The sequence below is a fragment of the Nyctereutes procyonoides genome, unplaced genomic scaffold (genome assembly GCF_905146905.1).
Source record: "Nyctereutes procyonoides isolate TBG_1078 unplaced genomic scaffold, NYPRO_anot_genome, whole genome shotgun sequence".
NCBI classification, from domain to species: domain Eukaryota; kingdom Metazoa; phylum Chordata; class Mammalia; order Carnivora; family Canidae; genus Nyctereutes; species Nyctereutes procyonoides.
Genome location: NW_026575154.1, coordinates 1,060,708 through 1,083,971, shown reverse-complemented (window position 1 = coordinate 1,083,971; position 23,264 = coordinate 1,060,708). Strand labels below are relative to the sequence as shown.

The following is a 23,264-nucleotide window of genomic DNA, read 5'->3' as shown; positions in this document are numbered from 1 at the left end:
TTTGTTCCACAACCTTCTCCCTTTCTCTAAATCTGGACACACCTCACCCTAGCCATTAACTGCTTGCAGATTCCTCAAAGATTCCAAGTCTTGTCTCCAGGCCTCTGCAATATAAAGCCTTCTGTTTGGTTGACTTCTACTAATCTTTCAGGTCTCTGCTGAGATGACATCTTTCTAAGAGGCTTTCCATGATAGGGTTAAATGTCCTACTTATATTGCCCATCTTGGTAGTGATAGCACTGTATTTTAACTATTGTCTATCTCTGTATTCTCTGAGGACTAAAACTGTGTCTTATTGATATTTGTTTTTTTTTTAATTTTTTTTATTTATTTATGATAGTCACAGAGAGAGAGAGAGAGAGAGAGAGAGAGAGAGAGAGAGAGAGACATAGAGGGAGAAGCAGGCTCCATGCACCGGGAGCCCGACGTGGGATTTGATCCCGGGTCTCCAGGATCGCGCCCTGGGCCAAAGGCAGGCGCTAAACCGCTGCGCCACCCAGGGATCCCTCTTATTGATATTTGTGTATATAATTCCTAGGTAAAATGGCACATGCTCTCAACAAATATTGCTTTCTGTAACCTATTACTTCTTTTCCTGGCCTTATACTGTTTTCATCATGTTACTCCATTTCTCAGAAATCTTCAATGACTGTATTTCTTACCTTATCAAGCTTAAATTCTTTTGTTTGGCTTTTTTAACGCATCATGATCTGTCCCTCATACTAAATTTCCAATCTTATTTCTAACTATGTTCCAATAGGTACCCTTTTTTTATGGTCTTATAAATGTAACATAATTATGCCTCAGTTCATGCTGTTTCTCTCTCTTGGAAAAAGATGCTTTTCTTCCAACATCTCCACACAAAAATTCTATCCATTTATATCCTCTCCTTATGAAGCCATCTTTGACTAATTTTTTAAAGAAATATGATAGCATTTACAGACTTAAGAGATTTTCTAATAGAGACTTTAAATATAGACTTGTCTCTACTTTTGTTTCGCATGATATGCACCTATAGTTATCCTATAGCATTTAGGATAGTGCTGAGCTCAGAACAGATGGTTTGCAGTTCTTCGTCCTGTCTAAAAAATGTATATGATCTAGGGCTATAGTTGTTTGCAATATGTAGACATTAGTCAGTTTAAGGTGACAGACTTTGAAAAGAGAAAATTTTAATTTCATAACATTTAGAAAATGGTTAACATATTAAGTAAATAAGAGATACTGGGGAGGGGGAGGAGGGTTACAATGGACCAAAGGTGAGACATTTTTGTTGTTCAAACCTAGACTAGCCTAAACTCACAGAGGTATTTTAAAAATAGTGTAGGTAGAAGACTGTTCACTGCCAACTCATTTTTTATCGCTGCAAAGTTCAGTTTAACTACTCCAGTGAGATTCCCTTAAATGATATTCAGAAGGTGGTAAAGAAGAGGCAATCAGTTCCCTATTATTCTTTTAAAGAACATTTTCTCTCTTTCTACCTCCTCTTGCTCTGCCCCTCCCAGTACAGTTCCTTTAAAGAATTTAAATCACTTTTCAACCTCTTATAAGGCTATACACATCAATGAAGTAAAGTTATGTTATAAACCTTGCCCAAATGTAGTGATTCTAAGCCTTTCTAATAAACATTTTCGTTGATCTTTCTCCCCTGGCCCTCAACAGCTATCTGGCTAATCCTAAATCAATTTTCAAAATATAAATACATTTGTGATACTTAATATAAAAGCCTCTGCATCACAACAAAATGTCTTCCTTTATTTTGCAGCAGGCCTTATAAAATCCTGACTCTTGCCTAACCCAAAGTACAGACACCAGTAGATTTATTTCTGGAAACTCGACATCTGGAGAATATTTTCAAGCTATTTATGTAATCAGTGACTAGAGGTATCCCCAAAGCAATCTTTCTAATATGTAACTTTTTTAGGGCAGGTGCCATAGTTTATTTTTTTTTATCCCTGGTGTCTATTATAGTGCCTAATATAGTAGGCACTCAGTAAATATCTATCAACTGAGGGAATAGAGGCAATACAGACAGCAGCTGTCATCATTATCTTTATAAATATTTATTGATTAATGACTTTTACTTTGTAAGGTGCTAGAGTTCATAAAAAGGAATATCATTCTTGTTCCTTTCAAGATAAAACTTTGGAAGGATGAAGAGTTTCATTCATACAACAAATTTTTATTGAGCACTTACTATGTACTAGCATTGTACCAACACTGGGGATACAACGGCACATAAGGAAGACAAAAATCCCTGCCTTTGGGGAGCTTAGATTGAAATGAGGATGAATACCAATAAGCAAAATGTTGCTTAATTATTATTTTAGTGATAAGTGCTAAGGAAAAAACTAATATGGAATCTAGGATATGAAGTGGGAATGTTGAAGTATTAGATAAAATGGCTAGGGAAGTCCTCATGCAGGTAACTTGAAGAAAAAGATGAGGAAAGTAAAGATATGAGAAAAAAAGTAATATTTCTAAAACAGGAGAAGAAAGTTGAGGTGAGAACTAGCATTATGTGTGAAAGGGTAGGCGTTACACTGGTTACACTTCCACATGTAGCAATGAATACCGGGTCTTACTGCCATCATACATCAGCACTTTGGGACTCATTGTATGCAGTATGTCTAGACAGCCCTGTGGTTTTAATTGATAGGAGTGCTAAGGGAATGGTTTTTAGAGTCAAGCAAAACAAAAGCAGCACTTAAACTAGTGTCAGGTGGGAGGTCACAAAGCTGCTGTAGCTTTTGCTAGTTTGAATTTGTACATCCAAATGAAAAAAGATGCTCTTAGAAAATAATTGTAATATGTAACTAGAAAAAAAAAAGTAGCAGGAAAAATGAAGCAAGTGAATTTGAGAATCTGGAAGAGATTAATGAATGTTAAGTAAAAAGAAAGACAAAAAAGCAGCCATACAAAGGCCCAATAGTGATCTGGAGAGGTCCAAAATCAAAGTGGAACATGGGGCTGTGTGTGTGTGTGTGTGTGTGTGTGTGATCTGGAGAGCTCCAAAAGGAATGTGGAGCATGGCAGGGGTGTGTATGTGTGTAACTTGCGTTGGTGTGTTATGGATTGAGTCATGTCCCCTGCGAATTTATTTAAGACCCAACACCCAGTATCTCAGATTTAACCCTGGAAATAGGGTCTAGGTTATAGATATAACTAAAGATAAGGTCATACTAAAGTATACTCGGGCCCCTGATCCATGACTGGCAGCCTTATAAAAAGGGACGCCACATTTGAACAGACATGCCATGTGAAGATTGTGGAGTTATGCCACCACAAGCCAGGGACCTATCAGAAGCGAGGAGAGGCCTGGAAGAGATCCTTCCTTGGTGCCTTCAGAGGGAGCGTGGCCTGACACTTAGACTTCTAGCCTCGGGAACTGTGAGACCATCAATTTCTATTCTAAGCTGCACAGTTTGTGATAGTTACAGCAGCCCTAGGAAACTCATTTAGCATGTAAGAATATTTGAAGGCAAAACCGAAAGCATCCTTATATCCCAGAAAGGGAAAGAGGGCATAAGAGTGAGGTTGGTTGCCTGATTGGTCTTATGGATCAGAAAGGCCTAATAGCTTGGACGTCGGTAAATTGCATTTCCTTGTTTTACCAAAGCTCTTTCTTTTTTAATGACCGCGTTTCACTTTTGTTTTTAGAAAGCTCACGCAAAATCTGCTCTGCTTAAGGAACTACAAGGCACTTCTGACCTGCGTGCTTGTGGTTGTCATACAAACGGAAGCTGATCTGACTGTAAGAGCGGGTCACGGCTGAAGCGAGGAAGGCGCCTTTTCTCAACGTTGAATTTAAAGAGTTAAGAGTTGAGAGGGAGAAGCAACCTCGATTCCGGTGTGCAACGTCCCCCTTCCACAGGTGCGACTGCTGACTGCGGGCCTGTCCCCCGCTGGAGTGCGGTTGCCGCTGTGTGGGGAGAGCGATCCGACTCCTGCAGCTACGAGGGCTCCGGGCCAGACGGGGCCCCCGCAGGGAACAGGAGGGTTTCTCCGGGCCTCCTCCCGCAGGCCAGAGGCGCGGGGCCCAGCGCCGCCCTGCGCGCATGCCCGGCCGGGAGGGCGCCCGCTCGGGTCTCGCCGGCGGCCGGGGACGTCCCGGGAGCCTGGCCCGCGGGCTGGGCGGGGCCGCCGCCACCTCGGTAACCTCGCTCCGGCCGCCGCGGACGGGGGCGGGGTGGGGCCGGGCGCTGCCCGGTGGGGGGAGCCCGAGGGCACCCTGGTTCGGTCTGCGGCTTTCCAGGCGTCTCGGGGGGAAGGCAAGGCCGCGCTTCCGTAGGAAGAACACGCTCCCCGAGAAAGCCCTGGGGCGGCCCCCTTCTCGGCTGCCCAGCCCGGTTCTGAAGCTCGCCACGGCCGAGGCAGCCCCAACCACCCGCTGCTGCGCCCGCCAGCATCAGGGGCCCTCCCCGCGACCGCCTTCCCGCCCAGCGCCCAGCGCCCAGCGGGCCCGCAGGCGGCCCCGAAAACGGGCGTCCTCGGGTCTCGGTCTCGCGGAGGCGCCGGCCCCGTCGGCGGCCCGTGCACGGCAGCTCCGTCTCAGCGTGTCTGCTCGGCGTCCCCGCCGCCTCCTGCGGCCCGAGGCGGCCCGGCGTCTCCTCCGGGGACTTGCAGCCCGCGCAGCCGGGCCGTCCCGTAAGGCACACGGGGTCGGCGAGCAAGCCAGGCGGCAGCCCTGGGGACCCCGCATCCCAGCGCCCGGCTTCCTCCGGCCCAGCCGCCGCACCTCCCGCGGTCGCCGCCCCGCGGCTCCGCGGCGGCTGCAGCAGGCCCGCGAGCACGCCCGCCCGCACGGGGAGGGGAAGAGAAAGGAGCGGCGGGGAGACACTGAGCATGCTCGGCCGAGGGGGCGGGGCGCTCCCGGGCCGCGCGTCGGGGCCGGCGCGGCTCAGGCCGGCTCTGCCTGCCTCGCTCCCGGGCGCCCGCCCGCTCCGAGCCGCGCCCGCCGCAGGCTGCGCCCGCCCCGCCCCGCCCCGCCCCGCCCCGCCCCGCCGCGCCGCGCCCCGCCCCGCCCCCCGCCGCTCGTCCCCGCCGCGGCCGCGCCGCCTGCAGCAGCAGCAGCAGCAGCAGCAGCAGCTGCTCCTCCTCCCCGGCGGCCGCCCCCCGCGGGTCCCTCCCTGGCTGCGGGAGAGACCGAGGTACAGGGAGGACACAGCGCCGCGCCGCCCGCTCCGGGGACCTTCGCCTCGCCCTGCTGGCTCCGCACCCTCCGGGAGAAACATGGGTAAGTCATCCTGCCTTCCCCGTCATCGCCTGACATTTTTCTCTTTCTCGGCGTGTTGCAGGGTGGGACGCGTTTCTCGCGCAAAGTTGCCGGATTTCTCCAGTCCGCGGGTGTAGGACCGCGGCTCGCCCTCGGGGGAGAGTCGGCGCGCGCGGAACGCACGGCGGCCCCCGGGCTGGGAGGGTCCCGGGCGCGGGGTGGGGTCGGGCCGCGGCGCCGGACCGCCGCCCGGCTCTCGGGCACCTCGCGGCCGCGCCTCCCCTCCTCCATTCTTCCTGCCCGAGCCGTGCCGGGGCACCGCGGGGCCGGCCTCGCGGGTAGCATCCTCTGCCCCAGCCCCGTGCCTCCGGAGGCCGCCCGCTCCCTTCCTCGGCGCCTGCGGGCGGGGAGGCTCGGGCGGACCGCGCGCGGGAGAGCCCGCTTGGCGTAACTTCCCCGTCCGGGCGACCTTTCCCCATCCTGGGGACTGTTCATCCCGAGGCGGGGAAGTGCGAGCAAGTAGTTTGTCTGGGCGGCTGCACAACCTGCAAGGGAACGATTCCTGACGGGGGCGAACGGCCAGCCTCATCGGTGGGAAGGATGCCGTGGCAGAGGCCACGAGGGGCGTGCGGAAGGATGGAGAGAGCCGCTGGCCGCTGGCCGCTGGCCGCTGGCTTGCTGTCGGGGGACCGCCGTGGCCAGGGTTCGCGTGCTCGGCGCCCCTCCTGGGTCCCTTCGCCGGCCTGCGTGCGGAGAGGCGCGCCCTGGACCGCGTTACGGAACTTACACGTTAGTTATGCTTTCCCGGCGTCCCCTGCCTCAATCTACATAATCTGATTTTTAGTTCCTTTGTATGTATGGTTGATCTCAAGGAATTGGTTTGCGATGAGATATTTAAAAGCAGATGAATTCTCTAAAAGTACGTACGATTTATCTTAAGGATTTTTTTGTCATGACGTTGCTTAGGTGTTAAGTGCGGTAATTACAGAAACGTCTGATGAGTTCTGTAATTAATAGGCGATTTTTAAAAGATAGTATCCATTCGAAGTACCGCGCTTCTACATGTTCCTGGTTTGCTTCCACTCCTATCGTAATCTCCTCTTTTAGAATTTGCTCCGTTGGCATCTGTCAACTCGGACTTTTCCCACCCGTCTGTGCAAGTTATTTTAAGCCTGAAATGAATGTGGGTCTTTCATCTGTCAATACAGTGCGCAACACGTCTAGGATTCAGTCGTGGCAACTGAGGATCTTCAAGGAAGTATCTAAATCTAGAAATGGTGTGGATGGAGCTTACTGGAAAAGCAGATGCTCCAAGCTGTTTCAGACCTTTGGTCATATATTGGGGAGAGGCTAGTGTTGCAGGAGGAGGTGGTATGAATTAAAAAAATGAATTATGGCCCTGAATTTTATCTTTAGTTCAGTTTCCCTCCCCCCTTTTAATGTACTATCGGTATTATGCTGAACGAATTTATGTAAAATTGGGTGGCCCATATGTACCTAAGCTTTTCCTCAGGAGTACAATTTTAAATAAATACTCAGATTATTGGACACATTGCAAAATTTCCTTGAACATGCAAAAACTCTCTCCTTAATTATAGGCCACAAATATGGCTTGTGAAATACATTTACCCATGTTTCAAGGTGAGCTAGAAAATCCATTTAAATAAAATTTTAACTTACATGTTGAGTCAGAGTCTTCTCAGTAGAAAAAATTCAATTCTGTTGCCATACTTATGAATAAAAATACTTTATTTAAAAATGGTTGATCTTCAAATTCTTGAATGTTACTGCTTGATTTCAAAGAATGGTCAGATAGAAACCCATCTCTCATTTGAAGTTTCTCAGATACTCTTTGATTAAACCAGTCTCTCCTCATAGTACTCTATACCTTATTGGAGGCTTTTTAGCACTTACATAATCTGCCTTATAATGGAGTTGTTTATGTGTGTGTTGTGCAGTTAGTCATCAGTTCCAGAAGATGTAAATTATGTCTAATTAATTTTTGTGTATCCCACAGTTCTTTCCGCATAGTAGATATTCAATAAGTCTTTGGTGAATTCACTATTGAAGTTAAAACCTATTATTTTCCATTTGTGAACTTGAAAGTATGGGCTTTGAACATTCAGTTTGGTAGTTATTATGGAGGCTTGGAGGAATTGGGAATAGAGAAGTATAATTATACTATGAGTAGTCTTCTTGGTAAAAAAAAAAAAAAAAAAGTTGGGTTGTCTCAGAGATATGGATTTGGGGATAGCCTCCAGGTAAGCCATTTCCTTCTGCACTGCTGTCTTCCATGGTAAGGTGGTTTAGTGTGTGATCACCAGGACATGCAATAACATAAAATTGAAACCTTGTAAAGCGATTTCATCTTCTGAGCCAAAGAAGTTATAACAGTTGACATATACGTAAAGGGTACCCTGATTAATGATAGGAAAAAAATGACTTTTGACAGACTTCCCAAGAAATAAATAAGGTGATTTAAAAAAAATATTCTCATGGCAGTGCTTTTTCTCTGTAAGAAAGTGAAGGAAACTTCCTATATAGTCTTATGGGCCATGGCTATAATATATACCTTATTATACAGTCAACATATACTTAACATTTATTGAATATCAACCACGTGCAATGTACTGTGGGAGGACAGAGATGAATAAAACATTCATACTTCAAGTTCCATTTAATCCTAATTGGAATGATATGATACACACACAGATAGCTATAACGGAAGTGATAATAAATGATCTTTACATGTGTTGTAGATTCAGGGCATGGAGAGAAGAAGGTTTTAGAAAAATGATGTTGTTTGAACCAAAGGTTGGTTAAACTTCTGGAAGGTAGAAATGAATGGAGACTGTTAATTAGGATGGGGGTTGGCAGGAGAGAAATGGCATAAATGGAGATATAGAGATAGGGAATACTCAAGGAATTTCAGGATATGACTAAATAGTCATGTTTTGGCTGGAGCAAAAGGTAAGGTAAGAGTGTGTAACAGAGATGAAAAAGTATTTATGGGTAAAGACCAGATAGTAGAGGAACTTAAATGCCAAATTTAAATAAGTTTTTGGACTTTGACTGGTCTATTAAGGGACTATGAAACATTTTTAGGTAGTTAAGTGATGGATCACATCTGTGGTTTAGGAAAATTAATCTGTTAATTGAATGAAAGATGGGTTAGATGAGAAAATAGAGAACACTTCAGAAGGTGTTGCAGTTTGGGTGAAAATATTTATTGGCTGGAACTAGACTGTGGCAATGGGAGTAGAATGTTGCAAATAAAGAACAGGATTTACTTGCCAACTAATTGCGTATGGAATTGAGAAAGGAGATGTATAGTATCGCCTGGGCAATAAAGAAAATATGGAAATATTAATATATATTTAATCCATTGGAAGAGGAAACACAAATAGTAAGTTTTGGACCTGATGGGTTGCACTGTTTATTTTGCCATTTAGATTCTCTGCTCATTGATGACAGGGATTCTCATTAGGTTTGTTTTTGTTTTTTTTAAAGATTTTATTTATTTATTAATGAGAGGCAGAGAGAAGGAGAGAGAGAGAGAGAAGCAGAGACACAGGCAGAGGGAGAAGCAGGCTCCATGCAGGGATCCTGACGTGGGACTCGATCCTGGGATTCCAGGATCAGGCCCTGGGCTGAAGGCAGCGCTAAACCTCTGAGCCACGGGGCTGCCCAGTTATTTTAACTTTTAAGAGAGGATTTGAACTTGAGATCTGGAAGTTATTCATTAATCCTGAATGATATTTCAAGTTAGGTAGGAGGCAGAGAGGCAACAGAAAGAAAAAAAAGAAAATTTGTCCAAGGTAAGAATCTTGAGGAATGACCCATTGTCAGGGGAGAATGGAATGATTTGACAACTGAAAGAGACAGAAGTAGGTAGGAGTGAAACCCTAGAATTGGCATGTGGCTAGTTTCATTAAATACTGAATGGTTAATAATATCCATTGCTTCAGAACCCAGTGATAAGGACTGAGAAAAGGATCTGAATTGTGATGTGGTTTGGTTAGGATATAACCCAGGATATTTTCTAAAAAGCAGCTTTAAGAGGTGTAGTAGATATGGAGATCAGTTGTAGAGGCTGAGTAATGAGGAAGTAGAAACTAAGAATTCACTATATCCCTTGACCTGTTTAAAGATCTGTAAATAAGCATAGGTTTCTTTAAACATTTTTAAAATGTTGCACTTTATATGGAGTGATACATGATATTTTCTTGCCTGAGAATAATTTGTAATGTTACCATAGTGCTTCACAAGTCTGACATTTTTTAATGTCATTATATCCTAGTATAGTGTACTTTTTATGTTTGCAATATTTGTCATACAGATTGAGTTTAGAAATGGTTTTATAATTTTGCATAGCATTTTACATAGAGTATACTTTTTACTGATGAATGGTTTTATCACTTTTTATTTCTATTAGTCTTTGTGAATTTGGAATTTCTCTAGTTATGTCTCTATACCCTTAATTCCTAGGGTTTTGTTTTTCTGTATAAATATGTATTAGCTTTATAGATCAGTCTTGTATTTTTTTCCTCTTGTATATCTAAGTTCAGGAATGATTTTACAGATCTTTTTTTTTTTTTGCAAATTAGAATGATACAATTTTTTGGTAAACTGGTAGTCGCTAAAGTTTACTTTTTAAAAAGAGCATAGATGACAGATTGACTAGTTGAATAATTTTTCTTATGTTGGCATTACATCTTTGTTATGTTATCTGTTTTCTCCCCATGGAAGCAGGGCTAAATTCATTGTCTTTGGTAGAGTCATCTTCTGAAGTCCCTAGTACTACTATTTGGAAAGTTATAATAACCGTGATTCATTTTGAGAACTGTAGAGTTTTAACTTTCACATTGGAATGTTGGAGCTTCTGGGTACATTTGGGGAAAATACTGTGGTTTCCCTCTACAGAGATTCCAGGTCACTGAATTTGAACTTGGCAATTCTAGCATTATTGGTGGCACCAGCAGCGACCATAAGAATTACCTAAATTTTTAATACTCAATCATCAGGAGGAATGGAGAAGGAAGACCCACTCCTTTGAGAACTTGGTGTTAATTTTTGATAATCAAATGTTTGGATAACACTAAATTGAAAATACTTTCCTAGGCATTTAACTTGGCAAATAGTTCTTGTGGAGAGAAGAGCAATAATAAACGAAGATATCAGTAAGTTATGAAGTCTGTTTTGGTTATAAAATTCTATGATTCCTTGAAACTGAACTTTGAAGTATACTTAGTATCACTAATGTCTTAAATATGCTGTATTCATCCTTATATAATTAGTTTTTCTTTAGTGTTCAAAGAGTAAATGTCTACTTGAGGTAGCACTTCAAAGTTTGAAACAACCTGTTAGCTTTGTCTGACTAGACGGCCTAAATACCATTACTTATGCGAGCTAAGATATAAATGCTGGATTCAAATTGCAGAGTAATGTCATTCTCTCAATACATCTATTTATGCAACTTTTGTTGCTAGAAGCATTCCAGGAGTTAAAAGTGAGAATTAGGGCAGCCCAGGTGGCTCAGTGGTTTAGCGCTGCCTTCAGTCCAGGGTGTGATCCTGGAGACCCGGGATCGAGTCCCACGTTGGGCTCCCTGCATGGAGCCTGCTTCTCCCTTTGCCTGTGTCTCTGCCCCCCGTCCCCCGTGTGTATAAGTGAGAATTAGGGTAGTGGTAAATGGAAGTGGTTAAATTGAGCTGCTAGCTGTGATTGGCTCTGCTTACAAACTCCAAAGTCCTTCTAACTTTTTGTACACAAAATGAATTATTTCCATATGAGGTATATATCTGGTATCTTCTCTGAGGCTGTTTTTGCTTAATTTTGTCCATATTTATGACTTCAACTACTAACTATATGCTACTAGTGCCTATATTATATATATATGTGTGTCTGTGTATATATACATATGTATATTTATAAATATGTTTTACTAAATTTATATGCTTGCATATACTATATGCATATACATAAATATTTTATTAAATATGTAGGTATATGTATTTGATAAAATAGTTTATTATATATGTTATATATTTTATATAATGTAGGTACTATGTATAATGTTTGGGCTATATGTAGGCAGTATGTATAATACATGTATGGGCTATAATATCTGTAGGCATATATATAATATGTGTATGGGCTATTTTTTTTATCCAGGAGATTATTAAACATCTCTATATCCATAGTTAATTCAAATTAATTCAGTTCAAAACCAAATTCATTGTGCGGTTTTTAATGATAATAACTAGAGGTGTGATGGTTATGTTCAACCAAAAGCCCTTCTCTAATAAGCCTGGATTTGTGGTGGTTGTTGATATCTTATGAATGCATAGTTGGGAAGAGATGAATTGCAGCACATCAGTATATAGTAGATCTACCATATAGATATAATAACCTTATGAGCACAGATAACAGTAAAATATAGTGAAATAATTAAGTAGTAAAGAGTTTTGAGTATTAATACCTTTGTTTTAACATAACTTATTTAGGTTTATAAAATTTAATTTTTAGTAATGGCTGTTTTAATAATTGCCTCATAAAATTCCTAAAAATTTAATAATCATGTTTCTTGGGCTGGTACAAAGGAGTTTTAGTACACCATTGAATGAATAATTACCATTTATTATCATTTAATAAGAATTATTGATGTTAATTATGCTAAGCTTTACATTTTTTTAAGCTTTATATTTTTTCATATTTTTAAAATTTTTAAGTTTTTCAACAATTCTGTGAAGTAAGTGACACTATTCCCATTTTATTGATTCAAAGAATGAAATAATTCATCCAGGGGGAGAGAACTAAGTCTTTAAAATCTTATTTTAGAGCAGTGATTCTCAAACTCTAGCTTACTTAAGAATCCACTAGTGATTATTTAAAAAAAAAAATTACTACGCCCACCCTCAGAAATTTTGATTTAGTAGACATTGGGTGGGCTGAGAATTTGCATTGTCAAGACATTGGCAGATGATGTTGCACTTTCAGTAGCATCACCGTAGAGCATGGGTCTGCAGACTTTTTACGTAAAGGGCCAGATGGTAAGTATTTTAGGCTTTGCAGTCCAAGAGGCAAAATCAAAGATATTCCATAGATAAGAGAGAAATATATGATGAAAGAAACCAAATATCCACAAATATTTTGTTGCCTAAATTCAAAATACAACATTAATTGAACATAAGTTATTGCAATACAGATATACTAATAACAATATTTTAATTCTGTTTTTGAGATAGAATTTCATTTAATTGGGATTTAGAGTTACCTTGTCATCAGAATTGATCCAGATGTTCATTTGTTAATGCAGATCTGTAATGTGATTTAATGGATTTTGTTTTCGAAACATAGATAGACATTGCCAAATACTGTAATCAGGCCATGAAGATATGATTTTATTAATGAGCATGTTCATTTCTATGGAAGGAATTTATAGAATTCTTTTGGAGTCTACTCTTGATATTTGCTACTTAGCATGCTACTACATTATGGATTAACTACTTAAAATAGAAAGGTGGGGGGGATCCCTGGGTGGCTCAGCAGTTTGGTGCCTGCCTCTGGCCCAGGATGCGATCCTGGAGTCCCAGGATCCAGTCCCGCGTTGGGCTCCCGGCGTGGAGCCTGCTTCTCTCTCTGCCTGTGTCTCTGCCTCTCTCTCTCTCTCTCTCTCATGAATTAAAAAAAAAATCTTTAAAATAGAAAGGTGGAAGCTTCTCAGTTGCTTAGTTAAGTGGATTTTCTTGTGTTGAAGTTTCTTTTGCATCTGAAGTGAAGTCTGAAAAACTCTGCTATAACCATGGTTTGAGCTTGTAAAATATATCTGTTGCAAATTTGTATATGCATGGAGGTCTCTTATTTTAACATTTGACAGTACCAGAAGCTTATACAGTAGATTGATGGTTACTTGTGTTTCCAACAATGTTGTCAAAATGACAACATAGTTAAGTTCCTCATATAAGCCCTATTTTGCCTTGATTTTCGGGTCAAATTCTAGGAAACATCAAATCTGCAGCAAATCTAACTTCCAGAGGCATTCATTGTTTGTTAACAGTGGTTAAAGGCATTTCTTTTTATTCCCCCAGAAATTTCATCTCACCTTTGAACTAAAAAATCAAAATCAAACTCTACCATTGCTGAGCTATTAGACTGTTGTGTGATAAGGCCGGTCAGGGTATTTAGCTTCTTCTTCTTATCAACGTACACAGAACTGATGATGCTTATTACATCTATGAGAGTGAATGAAGTTGATACCACTGGTTCAGGAATACATGATAGTTTGAAATATTTTCTTGATAAAATGCCTACTGATGAATAATATAATGAAGAACCATTGGCTTTAAATATCTTACATTTTCACAAACTTGGTAAGTTTGTTCAGCTAAATCTTTTTTTCTTTTCTTTCTTTCTTTCTTTCTTTCTTTCTTTCTTTCTTTCTTTCTTTCTTTTTTTAGGATTTTATTTATTTATTTGACAGAGAGAGAACACAAGCAGGGGGAGCAGCAGGCAGAGAGAAAGGGAGAAGCAGGCTCCTGCTAAGCAGGGAGCCTATGGGAGGCTTGATCCCAGACACTGGGATCATGACCTGAGCCGAAGACAGATGCTTAACCAACTGAGCCACCCGGGTGCCTGCTAAGCCTTTTTCTGTTCCTCACATTTTTATCGCCATCAGCTGTAATACATCTTAGCAGATTCCACTTCAGGTTGTATTGAATTAATGTATAATCTGAATTTTGAAAATAAACTCGCCTATTGTGATTCTATGCAGACTCTTCATAGAGGCTAATTCTTTAGTTGCTTCATGCTCCGTGTCAGTGTTCTGAAAATAACATTAATCAGTATCACTAATATCTATCAACTTATCAAGAACCAATGAAAACTTTACAAAATCATTTGCCTTGTTTTTTAGTAGAGTATTTATATTGCTCCCAATATCCTTACCTCTTCAAGTAGTTATCATCACAGAATGGCTACTCTCAAACAATCCCTACCACTGCCTATGAAATATTTCTTTGGCTGTTGTAGTCAAAACACAATTTAGCTCACCATGAGTAAACAGCTTTCCTGCTTGGTTAATAAGTGAGCCACTCAGAAACTTAGTTTGTAGCTTCATTTTCATTTTTTACTTAATTAATTTATTTTTAAGATTTTATTTATTTGAGAGAGAGTGAGTGAGAGCATTCACCAGCAGGGGGAAGGGCAAAGCGAGGGAGAAATAGTCTCCCTGCTGAGCAGGGAGCCCTAAATGGCTTGATCCCTTGACTCCAGGATCATGACCTGAGAGGAAGGCAGATGCTCAACTGACAGCCACGCAGGGTCCCCTCATTTTTTATTTTTGTAAAGAAATTCAGCTTTGATGAGCTGCTGTATTTTATATTTTCTAATTTCTCTGACAATCACTTTCCTATGAATTGTGAATATGATGAATGTTTAGTCTGGTAGTATAGGTGAAGTATTTTTCCAACATAGCTATAGTGTCATTGCATGGTATATTTGTTTGCTATCTAATTCAATAACAAGATAGTCCACACACCACTTAAATGCCTTAAAAACATGACATTTGAAGTAGATGTTTCCTGTTTTGATTTAATGGTCAAAATGGAATGTTGTGATATGACAATACCCATGGCACTCAAAACAGTGGACAGCCATAACTGTGCAGCTGCAATACATCAAACAGCAGTATAAACTGATGAAGGCACTACGTATGGTTTCTGTCTCCCCTACTCAACTCCCATCATAACGTGAACATGGGTATAAACAATAAAGGAGTGAGTTACATTCCAATAAAACTTTGTTTATGGACACTAACGTTTGAATTTCATACAATTTGCACATCATGAAATATATTTCTTTTTGATTTTATTCAATAATTTACAAATGTAAAACTGTTTTACCCTTGCATGATACAAAATCAAGAGATGGACCATAGTTTACCTATTTCTACTGTAGAGTAATACTATACTACGTTACCTTTACCCAAGACTTTTTCTCCCTTTGAATTCCCTAGCTCAGTGAATGGTATCACCATCCATCCACTCAGTCATTTCTGAAATCTAGTCATTCTGTTTCTAATATCTGTTGGGTTCCCTGAGTTCTTACAATTCTACTTCTTTGAATCAACCTTCTCCTCTTCTCTCTACTGTAAACACTACCAATTCAGCGTTTTATCACCCCGTCTTGAGACCATTTCACTATTCTGTAACAGATGTTCTTTCCCCTAGCATTTCCATTCTTAACCATTTTTTACATGCTGCTAGAGTACTCTATTTAAAAGATGAATCTGATCATTTCACTCCTTAGATATATATTTTTAATAGCTTCCCAATACATATAGCAGGGTTCCCAAACTCAAATGAAGAAACTCTGTGATTAAGGAGGGTTAAATGGCAATCTTTTGACACAGGGGTACTTCCCCACCCCACTGCATATTAAATTTAAAGGAATATTTTTTTGTTTCCATAAAAATGCATGCTTTCATTTTTCTTCTTGAAAAATGTCTGTCTTTAATTTTCTCACTTTTGGTAAAAGACAAAGGTGACAAAAATATTTCTCTACTATAATAAGAATAGTAGTGAAAGCATGATGAATGGCAACTAACATTGGGTCTCAGTGTGGAGATACAACAGGGAATGATGGAACTATGGCAAACTGTAGGGTATGTGCCTAACCTAAAAAAGACGTTCCCTACTTAGCTACAATCATTTTTGCCATGTAGGAAAAAATGGTGTCGTTTTGGAGCTAACATGGGATACATACAGAAGACTCGGGCTCTTTAGGCCACTCACCAGCCAATCTAGTTTGTTTTTTGTTTCAAGGGAAAAGGAAGGCAGGGTGGGGGGAAGACAGACAAATTTAACTCTAGTACCTAAGAACATGTGAAAAATAATTCAGGTTATAGACCAGGAATCCCCAGTGTGGGGGAATAGGTCAGAGAATACCAAACATGTCAAATATTAACTTATTTACTAAATTAGGGGCCAAGCTTAAGCCAGATTTGGGGACTTTTAAAAGAAACCAGAAATTAGATTTTTATCCTGATACAGTTGATCCTTGAACAGCATGGAAGTTAGTGGCATGGACCTCCCACACAGTCAACAATTCACATGTAATGTTTGGTTCTCCTGAAAACTTAGTTACTAATAACCTACTGTTGACTGGAAACCTTACTGAGAATGGTCAGTTAACACATATTTTGTATATTGTATGTATTATGTACCATATTCTTATGATAAAATAAGCTAGAGAAACTAAAATGTTATTAAGAACATCATTAAGGAAGAGAAAATACATTTATAGTGATTTATTTATTTATTTATTTATTTATTTATTTATTTATTTATAGTGCTGTACTTATTGAAAAAAACCCCATGTATAAATAGACTTGTGTGGCTCAATTCTCTGTTGTTCAAAGGTTGACTGGATTTAAGATTGTTCATGGTTTTGAGAATTGTAATATCCAGGTCCTCAAACAGTGACACCATGGCTCTGCCTCTTTCTGTCCAGGGTAGAGAACACTGGTCAGAACCTCAGGTCAGTGAGGTTAAGAAGCATGTCCAGGTTCACACATTGAATTAGGGGTAGTATCAGATCTAGAATCTTGGTTTCCTAATCCTGTATTAGTGTTCTGTTCGTTATACTAGGCCAGCTCCAATTTGTTAATGAATACAAAAAGTGCATCTATACATATCCACAAACACAACACCTACACACACACAGACAAATTAACATCAAGGATTCACTCAAGTAAGTAGGTTAATGGAAAACTTGCTTTCCTAATGTTTCTACTACTAGAGTCTAGGCCCTCATCTCCTCATTCCTATACTGCTGAGACCATTTCTTACTTGTCCTCCCTAATAGTAGAGTCTTTGCTCTTCAGTCTTTTCTACATGCTACCACCAGATTAATCCTTTTAAAAAGATACTGCATCAATTATATCATTCTCAAGAATCTTTTTTTTCTCAAGAATCTAATACTGCTTCAACTGCCTATCATACTGAGTCTAAACTCTACTTAGTTTCAGAATCCATAGAATTCTGCTACCTCTCTTAAATTTCTCATTCTGAAATACATCTTCCTTTGATAATCACTGACCCTGAAATATTCTTCATCAGTGACTATGCCAGTATACCTTTGTTCATGTTATTCTTCCTCCCAGAATAACTTCTTTTCTCTGTTCTTATTCATTCTTCATAATCTAGCTCATGGAGACTACTTCTAACCTCTATTACCAATCTCTCCTTTCTCTGGACACCTCTCACTTCTTGGACTCCTGTAACACATTCAGTAACATCAGTTAGTCACCCAGTGTTTCATACTTCTTGCTGGCATTCAGTAATACTTGTTTGTTCATATCATAGAGTTACTATGGACTTAGATCAGTCTTCTTATTTAGAGCATCACCCTATAGTGATTATAGGCATCTTTATAATAGAGCTTGTAAACCAGCAGCCAAGGGGCCAAGTATACTTTGCAGATGGATTTTGTTAGGGAAGCTTTAGAAATTGGAATTGCTTGTCAACATTTAAATATCAGGACGTTTTGATAGAAATCCATTTTGTGAATTTTTCTTGAAAGACAAAAAATTTAGGATCCCTGAGCCTGCATTCCTATTCATGACAGTTAATGATAGTTGTTCTTAGTTGTTCTGAGGTCCCCAGTTTCTGTACTTCTTCCTGTTATCTTCAGTCCTACAAACTTCATTCAGTATTCTGTCTGGCTCTAGAAGGTATTTATCTGTTTATTTTTATTTTATATTTTAGGTTTATTTGAGTATAGTTAACACACAGTGTTAACATTAGTTTCAGGTGTAGAACATTGTGATTTAACTTCTCTATATGTTATGCTCTGCTCATCACAAGTGTAGCTACCATCTGTCACCATACAATGCTATTTACAATATTATTGTCTATATTCCCTATTCTGTGTTTTTTAGTTCCATGATTTTTTTCATTCCGTAACTGAAAACCTGTATCTCCCACTCCCCTTTGCCCATTTTTCCCATACCCCTTTCATCTGACAACTATCATTTTGTTTTCTGTATTTATAGGTCTGAGTCTGCTTTTGTTGTTGTTAAGATTTTTTGTTTTTAAGATTTTACATATAAGTAAAATCACACTGTATTTGTCTTTTTCAATCTGATTTAATTCACTTAGCATAATACCTTCTGGGTCCATCCATGTTGTCACAAATGGCAAGATCTCCTCTTTTTTATGGCTGCATTATACTTGTGTGTGTCTGTGCACACACACCACATCTTCCTTATCCATTCATCTATCTGTGGGCTCTTAGGTTGCTTCCATATCTTGTCTATTGTAAATACTGCTGCAATAAACATAGGGGTGCATATATCTTTTCAAATTAATGTTTTTGTTTTCTTTAGGTGAATACACAGAGTAGAATTATTGGATTTTATGGTATTTCTATTTGTAATTTTTGGAAGAACCTCCGTAGTGTTTTCCACAGTGATTGTACCAGTTTATATTCCCACCAACATTGCACAAGGGTTCTTTTTTTCTCTGTATCCTTGCCAACACTTCTCCCATTCAGTAGGTTGTCTTTTTGTTTTGTTGATAGTTTCCTTTGCTGTGTAAAACCTTTTTATTTTGATGTAGTCCCAATAGTTTATTTTTGCTTTTGTTACCCTTGTCTTAGAAGACATATCTACAAAAATGTTGCTATAGTCAATATCAAAGATATTATTCTTCATGCTATCTTCTAGGGCTTTTATGGTTTCAGGTCTCATGTTTAGGTCTTTAATCAATTTTGAGTTTATTTTTGTGTATGGGTTAGTGCTCTAGTTTCATTCTTTTGCATATAGTTGTCCAGTTTCCCCAGCATTATTTATTGAAAAGACTGTTTTTTCCTCATTGTATGCTCTTTCCTCTTTTGTCATAGATCGACTATATAATATATAATATGTATTATATATAACACATAATATTAACTGACTATATCATAGATTTATTTCTGGGCTTTCTAGTCTTTTACATTGATCTATTTTTATGCCAGTACCATACTGTTTTGGTTAATGCAGCTTTTTTTTTTAAAGATTTTATTTATTTATTCATGAGAGTCACAGAGAGAGAGAGAGAGTGAGAGAGAAAGAGAGAGAGAGGCAGAGGGAGAAGCAGGCTCCATGCAGGGAGCCTGACATGGGACACAATTCCGAGTTTCCAGGATCACGCCCTGGGCTGAAGACAGCGCTAAACCGCTGAGCCACCTGGGCTGCCCATGGTTAATGCAGCTTTGTAGTATATTAGAAATCTGGGATTATGATACCTCCAGGTTTGTTCTTTCTCAAGATTACTTTGGCTATTCAGTCTTTTGTTCCATACTAATTTGAGGATAATTTTTCTATTAAAAATGCTGTTGGTATTCTGATAGAGATTATATTGAATCTGTAGATTGTTTTCGGTAGTATGGATATTTTGACAATATTCTTCCATTCCATAAGCATGGGTTATCTTTCCATTTGTCTGTCATCTTCAGTTTCTTCTGTCAGTGCTTTATAGTTTTCAGAATACAGATCTTTCACTCCCTTGGTTAAGTTTATTCCTAAGTATTTTGTTGTTTTTGGTGCAATTATAAATAGGATTGTTTTTTAAATTTCTTTTTCTGCAACTTTGTTACCAGTATATAGAAATGCTACCAGTTTCTGGGTATTAATTTTGTGTTTTATAGCTTATTCATTTATTGCTTCTATTTATTTATTGCTTCTATTACTTTTATTCCCTTGTTACTGTTACTTCATTTATTCTATTTTATTCATTTATTACTTCTATTTATTTTTTATTTCATTTGTTTATTTGCCTATTCATTTATTACTTCTATTACTTTTTTGGTCTTTAAGGTTTTTTATGTATAGTATGTCATCTGTGAATACTGACAGTTTAATTTTCCCTTTACCAAGATGGATACTGTTTATTTTTTCTTGTCTGGTTAACTGTGGCTAGGACTTCCAGTACTATGTTGAATAAAAGTGGCAGGTATATATTGATTCTTGTCTTGTTCCTAACTTCAGAGGGAAAGCTTTCAATTTTTCACCATTGGGTATGATTTACCTGTAGGTTTTTCATATATGGTCTTTTTTTTTTTTTTTTTTTAAGTAGGCTCCACAGTGTGGAGCCCACTGTAGGGCTTGAATTCACAACTGTGGGATCAAGACCTAAGCTAAGATCAAGAGTCAGACACTCAACCTACTGAACCACCCAGATACACCCCAATATATGGCCTTTATTTTGACGTTTCAACCAAGTGGGGTTGAAAGTTTTTATCTGAATGGATGTTGAATTTGTCAAATGCTTTTTCTGCATCTGTTGAGATGATCATGTGACTTTAATCTTTTGCTAATGTAGTATATGTCTCTTACAGGTATTTGAATTTGCAATCTCTGAGATTTCTGTTAACTCTTTAGTAATTCAAAAGCTGTAATTGTAATTGAAATTGTGGTAAAATGGAACTTATATTACTCTTTGAACATGAATAAATTTATTTTAAAAATTAAGTGATTATTGCAAAAATTAAGTCATATCATTAAAGAGCAAAGTTAACTACCTGTGATATATATATTCTCATCAATCATAAATTAAACCAAATCTGTAAATTGAGCAGAATGTACAAAAAAATCAAAGAGATAGAGGGTAGAATCTCTCCTTTTTCATAAAGTAATTCTGTAGTATAGCTTTTGTCAAGTTACTTAAGTTCTTTAAATCCCCATTTCATCGTATCCTTGAAGTAGTACATTATTATTGAATAAGAACAAATAATAAATTTCAAATAAAAAATGGAAGGGAGAAAGAGCTCATTTCCTAGAGAACTAATACAAATTATAATATGGAAACCTGCACACTCAGTTACTTAATAAAGACTGACCAGCTCCCAAATCGAGACATTTTATTTTTTTCCCCCTTTTTGAGGTGGGGGGAATGATGGTGCCTTTCTAGGGAAAATGATGGTATGGCATTTTTAGAGTCATCAAAGTGCAATAGGGCTGCTGGATTGTTTCTAGAAAACATTATTTTCTTATATATATTTGAAAGCATTTTCTAACATACAAGGATTATGTAAAGTTTAATAATGTTAAACATAATTTGTAATGATAGTTTAAAACATAATTTGTAAGTGAATTATGTTTAAAACATGATTGTTGGGATCCCTGGGTGGCGCCGCGGTTTGGCGTCTGCCTTTGGCCCAGGGCGCGATCCTGGAGACCCGGGATGGAATCCCACGTCGGGCTCCCGGTGCATGGAGCCTGCTTCTTCCTCTGCCTGTGTCTCTGCCTCTCTCTCTCTGTGTGACTATCATAACAACAACAACAACAACAACAAAACATGATTGTTTAAAACAATTATGTAAAGTGAATTACATAAAATTCTACAAGTCAGATTTTAAATTATGTAAAAAAGAATTACATAAGATTATATAAAATAATTTCAAATAACTAACTTATGGGTGGGGGTTTTGTTTTTATAGTCAGAAAAAAACAAGCAGGAATCATTGAACTTTAACAAAAAAATATTTTCAAAACTGTGAGCTCACACCATCGAAGATGTTTTTAACAAGAAATTTGTCAAGAATTAAAAACTACGTCCTTTAGTTCTAATGAAAAATGTTCCATTTTGAAGATTCTTCAAGTAACTCCATTATAAAAGATGAGATTGGTCATTATAAAGAAACAAAACTTACACTGAAATATTTGTTTTACAGAAATATGTTATTTTATCTTTAAAATTATATAATTTGCTTCAAAAACAAAACCAATTACAATAAAGACAGAAATTTTATATCAGCTAATTATTTTTTTTAAATTTTTTAAATTTTTATTTATTTATGATAGTCACAGAGAGAGAGAGAGAGGCAGAGACACAGGCAGAGGGAGAAGCAGGCTCCATGCACCGGGAGCCCGACGTGGGATTCAATCCCGGGTCTCCAGGATCGCGCCCTGGGCCAAAGGCAGGAGTCAAACCACTGTGCCACCCAGGGATCCCTATATCAGCTAATTAACTTAAATTCCTTTTAATTACAAGAATGCATTTTTTAGAAAGTGGTGTGAAGCTCCAAGAAAAAATAACTGCTCACTGGCTTATATGGTTTGTGTAAAACATCAACGGTCGGATCAGAAACATAAGACTATCATGTTATGCATTACAGAAAGTGATAAGTAATGCAAGCAGTGACGATTTCTGCTTTTGAAAACCTTAGCCTCTAACTGGAAGATAATAACATAAAAGAAATGACTAATAGAAACAGATAAGGGTATAATTAGGATTCTTTAAAGGGAAAACAGAGCCCTAAGAATTTAAGTAAGAGAAAATCATATTTACCGTTTCAGCACCAGTATAGCTTCTCAGGAATATAAGAGTGCTCATTACTTGCAATGACCTAGAAATTTTTTCTTAGAATTTATTTATCTATTTAAACATTTCATGAAAGCGAGAGTATGTACCAAACATTGGTACTGCCCTTGAGATACTATGACAGAGGCTGCCCCTGGTACATTTCATTGTAATTTCATCTCCTCTCTTCTCTCTTCTTTCCTCTCCCTTCCCTTCCCTTCCCTTCCCTTCCCTTCCCTTCCCTTCCCTTCCCTTCCCTTCCCTTCCCTTCCCTTCCCTTCCCTTTTCTTCTTCTTTCTTTCTCTTTCTTTCTTTCTTTCTTTCTTTCTTTCTTTCTTTCTTTCTTTCTTTCTTTCTTTCTTTCTTTCTTTCTTTCTTTCTTTTTGGGGGTACACATTCACCTACATAGATAGTTGTTAGCTAGTACAACTACCTAACATGGCTGGGTTATAAATTCATTCTTGAAGGGTTTACATCAATATAAAGCAAGATACAGGTAGTCCTTACTTTGCACAGCTCTGAATTTCACAAAATTTCCAATGAGTTTCATTTAACATGTGTGGACTGCCTGTTCAGTGGCAAGAACCTAGATGTTGAAGACACACATGTATAGATTTATCCCACCTTTGGTGCTTTTCTTTCTAGGCAAGTTTCTCAGCTTCCAAATTCAACTTTTTCATCCATTAAAATATGGGTAATAATAATAA

The 23,264-nt window shown here is 39.1% G+C and overlaps 1 protein-coding gene across 4 annotated transcripts in view; it reads left to right on the top strand.

Annotated features, from left to right (window-relative positions):
- The first annotated feature begins 5,038 nt into the window (after positions 1 to 5,038).
- RAP1GDS1 (Rap1 GTPase-GDP dissociation stimulator 1) overlaps positions 5,039 to 23,264 on the top strand; it is a 157,265-nt gene continuing 139,039 nt past the window's right edge. For all 4 annotated transcript variants that reach the window (XM_055313299.1, XM_055313300.1, XM_055313298.1 and 1 more), the window contains exon 1: positions 5,039 to 5,236. In XM_055313299.1, coding sequence (XP_055169274.1) covers positions 5,233 to 5,236 — 4 coding nt within the window. In that variant the 5' untranslated portion in view covers positions 5,039 to 5,232. The remainder of the gene's footprint in view (positions 5,237 to 23,264) is intronic.